This window comes from Chelonia mydas, chromosome 6, assembly GCF_015237465.2.
Source record: "Chelonia mydas isolate rCheMyd1 chromosome 6, rCheMyd1.pri.v2, whole genome shotgun sequence".
Classification (NCBI taxonomy): Eukaryota; Metazoa; Chordata; order Testudines; family Cheloniidae; genus Chelonia; species Chelonia mydas.
The window spans coordinates 91,021,776-91,039,715 of NC_051246.2; the positions used below are offsets into that span (position 1 = coordinate 91,021,776).

General features: G+C 46.5%; 1 protein-coding gene across 4 annotated transcripts in view; it reads right to left on the reverse strand.

The window, feature by feature from the left end:
• The window catches only part of NEK9 (NIMA related kinase 9), a 35,437-nt gene that overhangs the window by 6,076 nt on the left and 11,421 nt on the right, over nt 1-17,940 (reverse strand). For all 4 annotated transcript variants that reach the window (XM_037900704.2, XM_037900703.2, XM_043548161.1 and 1 more), the window contains exons 6-19: nt 16,430-16,561; nt 15,237-15,347; nt 14,513-14,577; nt 13,227-13,277; nt 10,777-10,969; nt 9,123-9,267; nt 8,567-8,767; nt 7,976-8,022; nt 6,435-6,590; nt 5,876-5,984; nt 4,985-5,146; nt 4,334-4,504; nt 4,051-4,110; nt 2,180-2,370 (exon numbers count right to left, since the gene is read on the reverse strand). In XM_037900704.2, coding sequence (XP_037756632.1) covers nt 2,180-2,370; nt 4,051-4,110; nt 4,334-4,504; nt 4,985-5,146; nt 5,876-5,984; nt 6,435-6,590; nt 7,976-8,022; nt 8,567-8,767; nt 9,123-9,267; nt 10,777-10,969; nt 13,227-13,277; nt 14,513-14,577; nt 15,237-15,347; nt 16,430-16,561 — 1,794 coding nt within the window. The remainder of the gene's footprint in view (nt 1-2,179; nt 2,371-4,050; nt 4,111-4,333; nt 4,505-4,984; nt 5,147-5,875; nt 5,985-6,434; nt 6,591-7,975; nt 8,023-8,566; nt 8,768-9,122; nt 9,268-10,776; nt 10,970-13,226; nt 13,278-14,512; nt 14,578-15,236; nt 15,348-16,429; nt 16,562-17,940) is intronic.

Below are 17,940 nucleotides of genomic sequence, written 5' to 3' on the forward strand. Positions count from 1 at the left end.
TGACATGGTCAAGACCACCAAATTTAAGTCAGGCAAAGGAGGGAAACTTGCAGTAGCTATCAGTCCTGAAATTATTTTCTGCAGAGCCCAGTCCTTAGCAAGATGCAGAGATGATGTTTCAATGGCAACTGTTCTTAGTCACCCAATAGGACCTATGCTGTGCCCCTCTTCCAGGCTGATGGAACTATGAGAAGAACAGATAAAACTGAATTAAGGGATCAGCTGGAAGCTCAATCTGAAAGACCCCATGAGCAAAGAGCATACAACAAAGAAGCCAGAGATGCCACGGCTCTCATACAACTGATGGCTGGAGACAAATTCTACGCATTCTATGAATAGCCTGCTGTGTATTTGAGGCAGGTCCTAAAAGAATTTGACAATGCTAATTCTGTAATCAAAGTCTTTTACAGATACGACAGGAACTTTGTGAAAACTGCAGACAGACAGTGCTGGACAGGATCTAAGGTTGGATGCAAGAAATACTAGGTGATTGGTGGATGCCCTGTGCCTCCATGGAAATGTTTCTAAATGTGATATCCAACAAGCAGTCACTTCTAAAATTTCTCTATGAATATAGGATTAAAAATGCACCTGAGTGTGTAGGAGCACACCCAACACAAAAACATTCCTTTTTGCTAGAGGCTTTTCTGATGGTGAAATAAGCAAAGTCCATCACCAGTAGAAGTTTTTGAAGTAGTCCAAGACTTATACAGTACTCAAGAAGACAACGACACAAGAATACTTTTGCATGCTGTATGTGCCAATATGGATTTTGGCTCTCTGTGTGTCAAAGTAACCATAATAAGGTCACCTGATACACAAGTTTTGATCCTTGCTGTTCATTGCTTTCCAAAACTGGAACATATAGGTAACATGTAGGAACCATTACCATTACCAGCACAACTGACATATCTGTTCATGCAATTCTTCATATCTGTGCATGCAATTTGTGATGCATTCACCCTGACTTCGGCAACACACTTCCTGCTGTACACATATTAACAGGATGTGACTCTATATCAGCCCTATTTAGTATTTAGAAAAAAACTGCGTTTCATGTCAAAACAAAGGTACCTTACCACTTCAGACATCTTGCCAAATTGGAAAAGAATGACGGACAAGCTGCAATTTCTGCATCAAAGAAGTTGGTAGTGGTGCTGTCTGACCAGCACGAGAAAGAAAGATCTGTAGAGACCCGAATTGCTTACGCCTCAATCTAGCCATCAAAAAGGACAAGTCAGTGGCCAAACTCCCATCGTGTGAGGACAGTTTTGAAGAAAGCGATCAAAAGAGCATCTTGGCAAACAAATATTTGAATGCCTCCACAAATCGGTAAACCAGCTATTGGATCACTATTGCAATGTAGATGATGAACTACTGCCTGTACTCTTCAAGGGCCCAATAGCAGCTGAGCTTCTACAAGATCTTATCTGTGCCTGTACCAGTAGAGGTTGCTGCACAATCTACTGTGTCTGTAGTCAGAACAATCTTCCCTGCACAGAACTGTGTATAAGCCGAGGCAATGAAGACTATGCACTCTTGCACTCCCATGCACTCTTGACAGAGATCACAATGATGAACAAGATGATGACAATGTTGACTAGAGATGTTAACAGCGCTATTACATTTCAGTGATACCTATAAAAACGTGTTATTAGATTTTGTTTCACTCTTTAGATTGTTGTTGTGATGCTTTGGATCACAAAGAAATCAAATTTTATGTCTTGCAATAATACCTAGAGTGATTAAACTAACAAATGAATGCAAATATTTCAAAGTGATCATTTTGGTGTCATTGTTTATCCCGTTTCTATGGTAATGGCACCACTTGACAGCTCCACATTGTACCACATCTTAAAGCAGACATGATAAACTTTCATATGATGTATGAGGTGTGTGGGGGTAGACAGGGTACATTAAATTGACCAAACCAGTGGTGTTAGCTGTGTGTCTAATTCCAGTACTAACACAGAACAAGGAGCGCAGAGAAATGTCAATCTGGTGAAGAGGGGGTCTCCTGCGCCCTCTGGTGGGGAAGAATAGAGGCTGCAGACAGTTTAGAGAAGCCTCTTGGAACTCCTCTTGCTGGGCTCTTTGAGGAAGAAGGGACAGCTTATTCTCCCTTAACCGTGATCCCAGATCCTGGGATTTTAGATAAATTCATGAGACAGTTTATTACCTTACGCAGCCAGCCAGGGCAGGAGCTGCTGTCGGCATTGCTGTCCCCCATGGCCTCTGTTGCACTGATCCAGCCCCCCATTCCACGATCTGCTTCCATGGTTCCCCGAAAGCCTCCACTTGGATCAGGGGTTTCAGATTCCCGTTCATTTTCCTCCTCCTCTCCTCCACCAGTTGTGGAGCTCTGAGCCACTGGCAGACAAGAAAGAGAAGCAGCAACCTTACACATTTCACTGGCTCTACCAGGTCAGGGAATGCAGCAGGTGCTGGATCCCAGATGAGGCAGAGAAAAGAGAAGGGGAGATTATCCCCCTAAAAGCTACTTTAACTGCAGAAGCCTGAAGGTGAGTGTATTTACCTGGACTATGTCTCCTTCCAGCTATGTAATTCATAAAACACCATGCAACCCTCCCCAAAAGTGACCCTCTGCCACACAATCTTGCTTCCTGGCCTCATCTCTCCCCACCCAAAAGTCCCTGTAGTGACCCCAAGATAGGTAACCACCTCCTCATCCATCAAGCTGCCTCCTGTTGCATAAAGGGACACAGATGACGAATGCCTGGACAGATCAGACAGAAGTGTTGACTGCTTTTCCCACCCACACAATCTCCTTGTCTTCATATCTGTAGCCACTCATCCAGTCCCACCACCTCCATTATCATCCAGTCCAATCCTATCAGCCTGCCCTGCCTTCCTAACCCTCATAACACGCAGTCTGTTTGAAACTTAATGAGGTCATTGCCACTTTGGTGAGAGTTATTGAACCACTGGCACCCCAGGCTAAGCTAACAGGACACAGACCTCACAATGTCCAGCTCTCCTGCCAACAAGCCTCTGACCTTACCCTCCTTCCGTCCATCCAAAATGTTTCTGCCAAAAATGTATCCTCCAGCAGCTGCCGCCATATCACCTCCCCACTCACCTCCCTCTATTGATCTCCTCTTGCCTTCCACATCAAGTTCAAGCGTCTCATGTTAAAGGCCCCACACAGCTCAGCTCCTGCCTCCATCTCTTCCTACTCCTCTCCCACGCTGTTCAGATCCTTCCCCTTAGGCCTAGCCCTTCCTCATCTTGTGCAGCAGCTGGCCTCCCTCTCTTTATTAAAAGCCCCTCACATTCTTCTTTGAGGCCTTTCAAAGACAGAACTGAAACCCTGTGACAGGACCAACTGCATCCACTCTCAGTGCACTTGTGCAAGGACCATGTCTGAAAAAATGCAGAGGCCTGAGCCAGTTGGACAGATACTATAATTCACACCTAGATACCTCGGTGACTGGATAAGATAACAGAACCACCTTGCACAGACCCTGATCCTCCTTGTCTGTGCTCAATCTAACTCAAGCTGCAAGCCCCCTGCGGGGCAGGGACTTCAACACAGTATACAGATGATGTGTACATTTCTGGTGCTTGGTTCTTACATTTGTTATCTCCAGAGCCTCCTGCAAGGACCTGAGGTCTTTGCTCCTCAGAAATTTCAGCTGCTCTAGTTTTCTCAGATCTCACACTTCTAGGGGGTTTGACTGGGCTGAAACCTGGTTTGGTTTATAAGGACTGTTTTTGCTGGCACCTAAGCAGACAACGTGTGTCACACTGTGCTAATTGAGGCAAGTAACCTCCTATCATCATGCTCCTCACAGGTACTACAATACTGGAGTGGGAGGCAGTCAGCTGGCCCCAGTGGGGAAGGAGACCAGAAAGCCCAGTGCAGGCAGGAAGCAGTGAGGGTGGGATGGGTAATAACTGGCTTTGAAAGCCCTTTGAAATGACCCTGCACATGTCTGAAGCTTTCCAGTGTGCGTCAAAGCTGCTGCTGCCCAGGAACCCCAGCTGTGGAGTGACCCACATGGCTTTTACCCAGGGCTGATTACTCACCTGTACCGATGGACAAGCCACTACTGTTGGATCGGATGGTTTTGGAATTCAGCACCTTTTCTATGGAAAGAAAGAATATCCTTTCGGTAAAGGGGCTCTCACAAAGATGGTTCAAATCAATACAGGACGAAACCAGTGTTCCAATACCGGGGCTGATGTGGACTCGCCAGCGAGTTCCCTCAGAATGATCTTGACCCTCCCTCCCAGTAAGCCTATGTTAGCGAGTAATGAGTTATCACAACAAATGTCCTTGGAACAGCCCCTGTCCCTGAATCACACTCACCAACAATGAGAATGGTGTGCCAGCCGCGGCAGGACAGATCTGGAACGTGATGCAGGGACCCAAAAATGGGCCGAGGCCATGAAGTACAAATATCAGAGCCATGAGCTCTCTCTGTCGGTGTCATTGCCAGACGTCCGTTCCCACCATTGCCCCAGGCAAAGATATGGTTATCTAGGAAAAAACTGAACCATCAGCCTGAACTTAGAAACACCTCATTACCCTTCCAGGGGCCCCACCAGCCTGGACTCATTACAGAGATCTCCCATAGCTACTCAGATTCAAGACAGACAGGGTATCTAGTCCACCTGCTACTAACCAGCCCTTGGAAGGCTAAAATTGTGCGTGGTGAAGTCTAGCAGCCAGTCTCCAGCCAACCACTTGGTACCCTATGGACAACATTAGCTAAAGCTTTGTGCTGCCCTGCCCCACTGATATGGCACCAATCTGGGAAAATTTCCCCGTTCCAGTCACGGCCTTTCAGAGCCTGACTGACAGGGCTAACTGCAAAGACTGCAGCCTTTCTGTGCTGCCCTGAATGGCAGAAGATTCAGGAAATGCTCCCATTCCTAGATGGGAGCCAAATGTCTGAAACTATTCTGCAGACCCAGCCCACAGGAGAAGTCCACTGCAGCCCCACAAATGCCCACTCACCGTCAGTAGCAGCTATGGTGAATTCATCTCCACATGAAACCCTGATCACCTGCTTACCCCCAAGGGGGCCTCCCAGCAGGTTAATTCCCAGATGCTTCTTATAGTCACCAATGCCCAGCTGTCCACACTTGTTGGAGCCGAAGGTCAGCAAGCGGCCCCGCTCTGAGAGGAAGAATGAGGAGAGTCATGGTAGATACCCAAGACAGGAAGCAGCCATGCAGGCAGAGAGAATTACTAGCAACACCCCATGACCAAAAAGGACTTTGCTAAGAACTTGGTCATTCTGGAAGGGGGCTATTAGCCAGTGAGAATTGCTTCAACCCAAGAAAGTCCCCCAGCCACTCAAATCTCTCTTTGCTTCCTACCTTTGACTCTGGATCCCGTGACTCCTCCCAGTCCCTTAACTGAGATGCTCTGGCAGGGGGAACCAAGGTGCCTGATCAGGTTCTAATGCTGAACGTCAGCCTTCCCAAGGTATTATCCTTTCCATGCACAAGCCTCTCCTCCCTTTAGGAGGGCTGAACTGAGCTCTGATATTGCTGCTGCTGAACAATGTGAAATTCATGCCTGCTCCAGGAACTGACAGCCAGTGGCAAAGGGAGCTGAGACCCTATCTAAAACCTTCATTGACCAGGGGTCAGCACTCGGCTCGCAATCACTGGATGGGGCTTCATGCGCTTCTACTTTGCTCAGTGGAGCTGGAATGAAATGGAATAGAACTGATTTAAAAGGACCAGCACAAATGGTATCCTACTAACTCTGAACACAGCATACAAGCCAGTGACATGTACAATGAAAGCCTATCCCTGGGGACAACAACTAGCTCCTCTAACTGGGAGTGGGGAAGTGGAGCCATTCCCCACCACCACTTGCACTGTGAGTAGGTCTCACCATCTATGGAAGCTGTGTGCGTCTTTCCTGGGGCAATGGTGCGGATCTTGTAGAAGGAGAGCTGCTTGGCCAGAGTAAGGGAAGTTGTGTAGGGAACTTCATAGTAGGTCTGAAGGAAGAGACCAGACATAATCAGGTAAAGCCCAGAGCCAGCACCCCAGGGGCACACACATCATGCACATTCACCAGCCAAGATCTATCTATGCAGGTCTTGGGTAGAGGACAGTGCTGGGTCTGCCAGCCCTGCAAGAAGGCAGGTAATTCCTGCCAGGCTCAGATTCCACTTACGTTGTATGAGTGCCCCAGATGCAGCTAACATGCTGTTTTACCACCACAGAAGTGAACTGAACCCACTGGCAGATGTGAGGCTGGGGAATGATTTGCCTCTCATCATACTAGCAGGTGCCTTAGGATTTCCCTTCCCCCTGCAGTTCTGAGCTGGGATCCAGTGGATGGACGTATCCCATGTGATGGATTCCTTGCCATTGTTGGGGGACCTCTGCTTCCCCATCTTCTAGGAAACCCTGGGAGCAGGCACAGGAGCACCAGATGCACTCACATCATGGTTGATGATCCCAGACGTGCATTGGTTCAGGCCCAGTTTGTTGAACTCGTTGAGTCCACATGCCAGCACTTTGCCAGTCTGGGTCAGCAGGAAAGTCCCATCACAGCCACACTGGACTGAGACAATGTTCAAGGTCTTTGGAACATCCACCTAGATTGAAAACACAAATGCCAGGAATCAAGTCCTGACAGCTACAGAGCAGAAGCCAAGGACCAAACCTAGAACACAGGAAATACCTGACTGGATCAAAGTGGTGGTCCATCTAGTCTAGGTCCTATCCCTGACAAAGGCCAGTACAAGATGCTTCACATAAATGTGTAAGAATCTTCATTAACAGAATAAACTACCCACAGGGAAGTTATGTCTTCCTGACAGTTAGTTTGGTTTTATGACCTGAAGCCCATCCATACCAATGTATGATCCTATAGTGAATCCTACCAAGCTTGTGACCTTAATGGTATTTTGCATTAGTAACAGTTATTATTCCATAAGGGACGTCACTTCTTAAGCACTATCAGAATTTGGCTTTTACCCCCAAAGCATGTGTTTTTCTTCCTTCTGTATCTTCTTTACTATTTAATGTGAACATCTGACCCTTTACTGAATCAGAACAACAGACAGTGAGCGTAGGGGAAGTAAGAACAAGTGTAATGATAAAAATCAGGAGATTGTTTGCTTATCTACACAACATATTTTTGGTAAAGAAAAGATGGTGAGGAGTGATCTTTATAGTGAGTGGGGAAAAACGATCACAGTAAACACTTTAGCCATGCAAACTTGCTGGTTCCATGTGAGGTCCCAGAGTGCCTCACAGGTTTCTCTACTATTGACTAACCTACATAATTTTGTATAATCTGCAAAACTGAACCACCTCTGTTCATCCACCTGTTCTGATCGTTAATAAATACATCAAGCAACACTTGGAGCCTCCAAGTAAACTTCTTGCCATGAAGAAAATTGATAAATTATCCTATCCTTGTTTTCCGTCTCTTAGCTGGTTTCTAACCCATGATAGAACTTCACCTCCCACTCCTTTTTGGGAGGGATTTTATATGGATTTCCAAATAATCTTTGACAAATTATATCAACTCATTTTCCTTTTGCCATTAGTTTGTGGAACGCCCAAAGAATTCCAGTAGGTTAGAGAAGCACAATTTTCCTCTGTAGATCTGGGGCATGGAATTTGGTGCTAATAGTTCAGGACGCTCCCCTCCTACAGGGCTTTCTTTGTCAAGTTCAGCACTTGCTATTATTTGTCTCTGCAAGGAGGTCTCAGAGCAGTGAAGTTGGAAGTCACAAGGCACAGGGAGCACCCTAGTTTAGCCATTTTGAGAGCTATATTTCCCATCTCAGACCGACTGATAACTGCCATTAGATCTAGGGCCAGTGATTGGTGAAGGGAATATGGAATCCTCAAAGCTTTGCAGTGCCTTAGGAAAAACAAACTTAGGCAGCAAATTTTTGAAAACAGTGACTAATTTGGGCCCAGATTAATGCCCAAGAGGTGTTTCAGGAGGAGGCAGCTAGAGTTTTACCTTCTGAGGGGTGTAGTGATCCTCTTCAGAATCCAAACCCAGGCGCCCTGTGTCAGCAGAGAGATTATGGTGAGAAACAGTGATGTACGATCTTCCCATGGCTGAGAGGCTTGTCCCTGGGACATGCCCTTGACCTTCCCCACTCCTAGCAGAATCCCCCAAAGCCAGGAGCCCTGCTTCTGGGAAAACAGTGCTCCTTTCCATTCATCAGGGTAACCCCTCCAAGGACAAAGTGCACTGCTCCAGTTCACAGGGAACTCTCTGTCCCAAAGGCGGAGTACCTATTCCTGAGGAAACCACTCTGCCTCTCAACTTCCTAGTAAAATCCCAAAGGTTCATTCCTCATCTCTCAATCTAAGTTGGAAAGAAACCCCCATGAACGACTAGGTAATTTTTGGCCTCCAAGGTGCCCTAGGCAGCCCTCATCCATTCTCTGCTTTATATAACTGCATCATAGCCACCATCCTGCCAGCTGTGAGTAAGAGTGGATGTGTTTCCATTCCCTCTCAGGGCCATACTATGTCTGACCTCCCTAGGCCTCCAAAGCTTGGAACAGGTCCCAGAAAAAGGACACGGCATGACTGCACATACCATACTCCCCACAGCCCCACGAGTAGACCTCTCTGTTTCTGGTCAGAACAGCCACATGATTATCTCCACAGGAGACCTGCTCCACAGGGTTGCTGAGGAAGAAGTCCAGCTGCAGGGGGTCCAGGACTTCAGAGCCAAATGCCTTGTCAACACCCATGCAGCCATAATAGTCCGAGCCAAAGGCATACATCTGGCCTTCATCTGCATGGAAGATGGAGCAAACTCAGTCAGCACATGGAGCTGGCATCAGGCTGCCTACTAACCTCCCATGGAGTGGCCAAAGGAGCCTGATCCCTGTGGTCACCCTCATCTTTAATACAGAGGAGTGGCCCCAGGAGACTATAAAGTCTTTGCCTGAAATGTAACCTGGTTGTTCATATTAAGATGGATCACTGCATGCTGGGACCTGCAGGCCTCTTGTTTGAGAAGCTCAGAGAAAGCCAAAGTGTAGCCTTTTCCCTGGTAAAGTTTCTCTGCTGAGCTCGTCTTGGAGGCTGACTGGTCCACTGTGCAGCAGACCAGGGTCTGTCCTCATGCCACCCAATCAGTCTCTCACCTGTGATGCAAACGGTAAAGTCATCCCCACAGGACACCTGGTGGATAGCCTTCCCCTGCAACTTCTCCACACGCTTTGGCTGCCGGTAGGAAGCTTTGTCTCCATGCCCCAGCTGGCCATGCAGCTTTGTGCCCCCCTGCATATTCTGTAATACATAGAAGCCTGGTAAGGATGCATGTCCAGAGCTCAAGGGTACTGACAGTATCCCCCTGAAGCCTGAGAATGAGGAGATAAGTTAAAAACAACAACAGAGCAAGGGAAAGTGTTTTAGTTACCCTATCCTAGGGAAGGGACTGGTCTCTCAGTGGGGTATGATACCAAACACCACTTAAATGGCACCTTGGGCTTTTAGGTAGCTTTAATTATGCCCTAAGGAGCAGCAATCAGGTTTCAAGCCAGCCACAGGAGTCAGGAAGGAATACCTCTCCTTTCCCATGCCTACCCAAATGGACAAGTGCATTATATGACTAAGGCCCTGTGTCATCTGAGATGCTGCAGAATACGCTTGTTGCTGCAGAACTGTGCTCAAGGATCTCAGCTTTCATTATTACATATGCTGCTAATGCTTATGGGTGCAAAGAAATCCTTAAGCATGTGAAACAAGTGTCACTGATGCAGCAATTTCTGCCCGAGTCTGCAGACAGACTGAAACAACAGCTCTGAGAATTTTGAGCTTCCCCTTTCATCTTGATGGGTTGTTGATGCTGAAACCTAAATATGACAATTAGAGTGTCAACCATGTTAATGATCTCACTGATGGTTTTAGTAGTGAATGTGTTTGTCCCATAATCACCAACTGCCTGCCTCCCCAAGAGACCTATCCCCTACTCGATCAAAATTTCCTGTTCCTCCCCTTCCCCTCTGAACAGGTTCTATGCTGCAGTTGTGTGTTGTCAGTACAAAAATCTGCAGAAAACTGAAAATGTACATGTAGGATACATTTGTTTAGTTTGATACCAAAGCAACAGGGGAAACAAAAGTGAATTATTTTAAAATTCATGATAAAACTCAATTTTTCCATTCACCTTAAGCTGCTGCAGTCTCCAGCTTGGTCCCTGAAAGAAGGGGCCCTTGCTGCAGAATTTGGAACCAGCCTGCTGTAGAGTACTCAGAGTCCTACCTATACCCAGCCAGGCTATGGTTCCTGCACTCAGGACATGACTCCTGCATTCTAATGGGCTCCCCAACCCATTCCATGTTGTCTCTGAAAACCCTTCTCCAAAAATAGATACAGGCCAATGGAATAGTACAAGACCGCCACTGGAACTTAGGGATGGGGGGAGGGAAAGAAAGGGTGCTTGGCTCAGGGCATCATGCCACAGTCCCTAACTTACCACCCTTTGGTGTGCTGCAATCCTGGGTAACATCAGCAGCACTTCGACACCTGACTCCATAGAAGAATGCTTCTACCCCCGCATAAAAAATATTATACTTGAGAGGTTTAGGTTAGCACCCAAAGGGGCTGCCTCCAACCATTTCCGCTACTTCATCTAATCCCCAAACTTGCCTACATTTCATCTCTCTCCTTCCTGAGCTCCCATTCTCCTGTTTCTAACAGACTGATAAACTGACCTATGGCTGGATTCTCTAACTTTTAAGTCTTCTATCCCTGGCCTCCTTGCCTTCCCAAGTTCCTTCTGCTTGGCTCACTTACCACCCAAGTGTAGAGCTCCTTCTCCACCGTCACCACAGCAAAGTGAGTGTTTCCAGCACACACCTGGCGCGCACTGCAGCCACTTTTGATGACATCCAGCTTCTGGGGGGTGGACTTCCCACCCCCCCAAACATACACCTCACTAGTGCGCGAAGTCACCACTGCAATTGGTGTCTCACTGACGGTGCTGGACCTGTGTAACACCCCCCAGAACACAAATGCTGTTAGTATGAAGCTATGACCATTGTCAACACTGTTCAACCCAAATCCTTCTTTTTGGTCCCCACGCAGAGGAGAAACTAGACTAGAACTGGACAACTTGGGTCTCAGCTGCAGTTCTTCACAAACATTAGTAGGTTTTTCCTTTACAAAAATTCTTCTCTCCTCAAAGACTGTGATGTCTGGAGTGTTCTAAATATGCTCAGGAGCACAGCTGAGTGAGCTCTGCAGAAAAAGGAGCCTCCAACAATCATTCAAATAAAAACCAAAATCCAATCTGATGACATTTAGAACATTGACATGACAGTTGGTATTTGTCAAATGTGAAGGTCTCATGAGTACTCATGAAAAAATGCTCAGAAAGTGAAAGATTCACAAATAATCACACAAACATACACAAAACACATGGCCATCTCAATCTCCAGTTTCCCTCTAAGAGAATTTCAGCCATCCAATCAGGGAACAAAAACACGCTACATAACTTAGGTGCCCAATCGCTCCACAAACAGATCACAAAACAGAAGCTGCAGTCAAAGCAAGTAGTTTGTGAACAACACATGGACTGAAACAGGATCAAACACAGAGCTGAGCCAATGCTTTCAAATAATCAATTTGTGAAAATCAAACTGTTTGATAATTCACCAGCAGAAAAACAGCTACATTTATTGCAGAAATTATTTACTACAAATTAGCTCATTAGCTGGGATTAAAGGAGAATTTATGCACATACCCTGTTTTACAAAAAACTGTCGCAAAATTCAAATGAATAGCCCAATTCCTCACTGGCAGCCTGGTGCCTGTGGGCAACGATTATTATGTCCTGGAGTGCCCGATGACTGTTATGAATGCCACCACACCTTACCTCATTTTAAAAAAATAAAGGTTACCTTTCTAGTCCTCCTCATTTTCAAAAGCCTCAAAGTGGAAACTAGTCTCTAGGAATGTGAGTCTGTCATGGGATTTAACTTCAAAACTATGAGTTATTCGTTGTAATTTTCACTGTTCTCCTCAATTAATTGTGCTCATCTCCGCACCACAATCATAGCTAACTTGAGTTACCACTCCAGTACTGGTTTTGAGTTATCTGAGCATAAGACACTCTCCTTCACCCAAAATTCTTACACACACACACAAAGGAATTCTCCAATAAAAACTTTATTAGGGCTGAGTTAGGGTTCAGAATTTATCACCCTCAAAAGGCTGCTAACAGAGCTTTTATAGAAAGTTGCACACTTTAAAGATCATAAAATACCAATGTTAGCTTTGCCCCCTTATCAACACCCACCCTATTGCATCTACATTTCTAAAATGGGCCACAGACCCACTCTCTCTCTTACAACACGAACTGATGAACCACAACCCACCCACCACATATGGGCCAGTGACCTGACCATTCTGCAGTTCACCCAACCACCCATAGTGCCACAGAGCTCAACATCTCACATCTGACCCTCAACACAGCGTAGACCCAGCATCTCCCCTATTTCACTATTGCCTGAAGAGCCCAGTCTATACTGACTTCCCTCCCTATTTGACCTAGAAACCCACTGTAACTACCTCATTTGCCCTCCCAATACCAGTAAGAGATCACAGCCTCCAGATACAGGCCAGAGCCAATTCTCACACTATCCATGGAACCCAGACTACCACAAACAGCCAAGCATGTGGGGACATCAACCCACCCCCCCTCCACGGACAAGGATGGGTAGCTGACAGATATAGGCTGTGCTTGGCAGCCTCCTCAGAGTCCAAGCAGTGCCTCCCCCACACCCTATCCCTTTCCCCTAGGCCACTCACCAAGCCAAGTGACATAACAATGTACACTGAGGGAACTGAGATTCACACAGAACACCTCCTGCTCTTCTGAACTGGGTCCCACATGCTGCGTCAGTGTCAGTTAGCTACATGTTATCTACCAATAATTATGGAGCCCCTTTAAGCAAATGACTTATCTCAGAGACAGAATGATCCATCTAACACTCTCCCCACATGTAGTAGAAACTCCCACCTTTGCACTTGAGACAAGCCTGAAAAGAGGGGGTTGGATTACAGCCTCATACACTGATGAGCATACAACTGCACCCTCCCTGAGTTTCTAGCATTTAAAGTTTTTCTAACTACAACACTCCATTAAGGATGTCACAGCCTCATTTCTAACACTCTCAGCAAAATTTCTAGGTGGAAAGCTATTCTCTACAAATCTCTCTTTAAATACATGCCCAAATCATTACCTTGGCCGTTTGGTTGGCCCATTAAGCAGCGTGACTTTCTCCTCCATCTCCCTAGCACAGGGGAAAAAAAAAGAAAAACATTACAGAAAATAGTAACTACGTATTACTATAGCCCAAACACTTTACAGACTCCACAAACTGACAAGCCATACACAGGGATTACTTTCCCTTCAGATGAAATGCTGCTCCTTCTGGGGTGGACCACGGCAGCTATTTACACATCCTACAGCAATACACGTGATTAGGGCAGAAGTAACGCACCAGAGAGCGAACAAACTCTTGTGGGAATTAAGGGAGGCAAAAAGTATATACCAGAGCCAGAATTTGGCTATGATGCTGAGGCTTACACCCCTACTTTTGAGAAAAGTACCACTGGATCTTTAATGACCACAAGCGAACAGGATGTGGGTTTTAAATGTCATCCTAATGATGGCACGTTCAGCAAGACAACACCCTGGAGCATCATTCTGGGGGTTGCCTACTAATGAAAAGCACCTTAAAGCAAGGAAATGTCCACCACAAGGGCAGCCAAAGGGTAACTCAAACAGTCCGACAGCATGGCCCACAGCCACCCTCATCTTACATGAAGGAGTAGGTAGGTTACGTCTCAGCCAGGCCACTTAGAACACCATGAAGCAGCACATCTTGGGACTTGACTTGCAGTCTCTGTGGGCTGCCCCTCTGCACTGAAGATGAGGGTGGGCAAATACTCAAGCACAGTCCTCAGGCTCCTGATAAGTTGCCAACATGGTCTTTAGTGTAGCTAAGTGCGGGCACCCACTGAAATGGGGCATTTTCATCACAACTCTGCAGGGAGGGCTAAGGGGAAAAGTGCTGGACTGGGCTTATTATATGGGATACAGGAGATAAAAGGGCTTTTATAATGACCTTACAGTGCCTGAACACTGCTACGTGTTCCTAAAGGTCTAACTTGAATGTCAGCAGCCAGGGTCCCTCTAAGGAGTCTCAGAGAAACACACCAGAGTTCTCAGAACATCAGCTGTTAGACCGAAGAGGGCAGATGGGCACTCCACAGCCCCCCATGCTCCCACCAGTATGCAGGTTAATTAAAAGGCACCAGCAAGGCTTTCTCTTGCCTGAATAGCAGCAATCCACTCCCCTCTCTTAAAGGGGCAGAGTCTATTTCAAGGTGTGCCTCCTACCAGCCAGAAATCAGTCTAAGGGCTGAATTCAGGAAGCATCAGAGTTATTAGTTTGCACAAAGCTCCAAGGTCCCTCCTGACCCCTACAGCCCATCTATGTCCAAGGTGAGAACATTTGGCTACCTCCTGCGTTTGCTGAGAAGAACATGTTCAAGCAGCTCATCAGCAGTTGGCCTCTTCTCAGGATCCTGAAAGAGGTGAGCAACAGGTCACTCCTAAGGAAAGGGTCATTGTCTACAGTGAAATCTCATTCCAGCCCCCACTGGTCTCCTTCTCTCATGCCTCGCTTGCTTCAGAAAGGCATGCGGTCAAACAGAAATGAACCAAAGGGCCATCACGTCTCTGGACGGCACAGGGTTAAAAGCCAGATACTCAAATTGTGAACTCCCACACTCCAAAGATATGGGCAATTTAACTGCCTCCAAGAAGCACGTGCTCTGAGGGCAACAAGAACATTAAGCCAAGAGGCACAGCCCAGAGAGCTGGAGGCAGGACAGATCACACTGGGAAGATGCTTCCATATCAATCATGCTGATAGGCCTGCTGATGAATGTGAAAACCTCAGCCTCTAACCATCCCCCAACATACAGCATCAGAGAAAATCCAGCAGCCCTCCAAATCCCATGAAGCTGGAAAGGCATCCAGACAGGAAGTTTTCAGAGAACAAGAGGAAGCAGAAGTTACTCTCACTGACACACCAGGCTGCACAGGCAGCTGCATGTGGGAGTCTGTCTGCACCTACATACCCCACTCTGAAATACACATCTCAGCAGTCACCCATTGCTTTGGAGCTGCAGGACTTAGGCAATTGGGCAGAAGATCTGAAGAGAAAATTAATCTTCCCAACCTGATCGAGGCAGGAGTGCACCATCTGGATCAGCTCCAGGGAATAGACACTGGAATCAACCTCCATGGCCCGATTACCCTGTACAATCTTCACACACAGGTTTAGGGGATTCTAGGGAGGAAACAAACAACGACCAGTTGTAAAAGAGCTGAGCTGACTCGGACAGTGTGTCCAATGGGGAGGGATGCTGCAGGCCTCTGATGTTTATCATCTTTCTCTGACTGCGTACTCAACATTTCCCTCCTCCTCTCAGCTGCTACTAGGTGCTGCAGCAACCTAGTCACCTCCCCTACAGAACCGCTACCTCTTCCAGACAGCCCTTCCAAGCTAGGGCTTGGTGGCAACACCAAGCTTCTCTCCAAATGAAGCAATGAGGGAGAGGAGGGTGGGCTCCCCCCTGTATGTCAGGCTCCATCAGTGTACAGAAGCTCCCCAGCTCTGAAGATACCACACAAGCACTCATGTACTGGAGTCTAGGCACCACTGGCAATGAAAAGTCAGAAAAGGACAGTGATTTGACATGGTCCCATAGCTAGTATAGAACATATTACAGCCATTCCATCCCAGCTGGCTGCATTCCCCACATCGTCATGCTACACTAGCTGGCAGCTTTATTCACCCACCCACCCGTGCCAGCCAGCCAGCCATGCTCCCCACATAGCTGAGTGATAACTCCCAGCTGTGCCAATCAGCCACACGCTTCACATAATCAAGCTGTAGAACAAGACAACATGATTAAATCCTAGGAGGTCCAGAGATTACAAACTCTCACAACAGGATGCTGTACTGTGAAACTCCCAACTACCAGCATAAGACTTTTTTTTTTTGTGGGGGGTGGGGGAGATAGGATTTGGTTGCACAGAAAATTAATGAAGTCTTGCTTCGGTCAAAAGAGAACGTTTCCCTTCAAACATTGGTACAAATCAGGACCATCTGCACTCCATGGGCGTGTGAGGTCTCAGACTGCGGGGAGAATCAAAGAGAATCAGCAAAGCTGAGCAGGAAAAGTTTGCCCATATTACATCCAGCTCTTGGTTGTGCTCTCAGACCCTCGTGTTCATAAATACTCAAATTACCAATAGCCATGAAAGAATAAAAATAAAAACAAAAGTTAGAAAAGCTACAGGACAAGCATAGACACTCTGACAATAACAAATAGCATATTCAATTTATCTCACAGTCTATGGACTTACTGTAGCATCAAAGGTTCTCTTCAGGGTGAGAAGCTCAAAGACAACACAGCCCACAGCCCAGATATCAGATTTGAAGTTGTATTTCACCCCCTGGCAGAGCTCTGGGGACATGTAGTATGGAGTTCCCACCAGCTAGATAACAAAAGCAGAAAATCTTCATACACATTCCACTCAGACCCACCATAATTATTATGGGCCCATCAGTATTTCCATTGCAAATCTTAATTTTCTAATGTTTACAGAAAACCCAAAGCACCCAAGCTGCTCAGACTCGGATGTAGCACATAGTGGAAGTCAGGACTTCAGGAGAGGGACCTATAGTCCCTACCTCACCTCACCATTCACCACCTTGCAGGTGAGGGCAAACAGGACTACAAAGCAGGTGATGACAACATATCAGGTTCAGCCATCCATTTCTCCTCACCCTCCCTCCCAGTAGTCTTGGGAAGGTGAGGGACAAGGGATCTGACAAAGCATTTGAAAGCAGCTGCCAGCTCACAACTGGTGAGCAGTTCTGTCTGACTGTGTGATGTCAGCAGACAAAAGCTGCTCTGTTTCAGAATGAAAAAGGAAGTTTTCAGGATCAGGAAGCCAAAAAGCTGGCCTGAATCCCATCTGGAAGACTTCCGCTGCAGGACTGGACTTTCCTCAACAATGGAACCTATATTTTGGTTAAATGCAGAAGCCATCATGAACATCACATGAAAGATGAACAGTTCAAAATCACAATGAGAAACTGAGAACGAACATGACAAGTGGTGTAAGTGGGAAGAAGCTTCCAGCTGAACAGGCTCTTCCCCTTAGCAATGAGTCAGACTAACCACGGTGGAATGAAATTGAGAGAGAAATGAGAATAGACCATGTCTTTAGGAAGAGGGGGATATTTACAATCCTTTTTATGCAAACTGTCTCAGCAACAGACCCAGGGACTGCCAGGCTAGGCGGGGAGAATGGGCAGTTATGTCACAAACGAGGTAGGCTTTCATTAGTCTTTGCTAGAATCTTACCAGAGGCTTATGAGCACATTCACAGGGCTAATTCAATCACTTCTTACTCTATCATCCACTATCCATTTTCCCTTAAGCTGGATGGTAGTTACACAACTCCACGAACTCTAGTCACACAGTAAAATACCAATTTCAGCAAGGTCAGCATGTATTTATTGTCACCCTCAGAGAACTCAAAAGTGTCAGAATGAATTTTGATCAAACTATCCACCAGCCAAAAAGGAGGGGGCAAGAAAAAGATACACACTCCCCTTTGAGCAAAAATCAAGCATGGAAATTCTCAGCAAAAAAGGTGAATTTCTAAATGTTATGAATGTGAGGAAAATGGGTTATAACTGAATTGGTTTTGCTATAGCAGGAGCTACCAGGGCACATTACAGTAACCGTAAGTTCCCATTTGTTATGGAGCTGTGTAATAGTGCTGATGTTCCTGAAGGAAGTTTTCAAAGGAAGGAAGCATCCTAGCAAAACACCAACAGCTGCATTAAATTTAACAATCAAGCC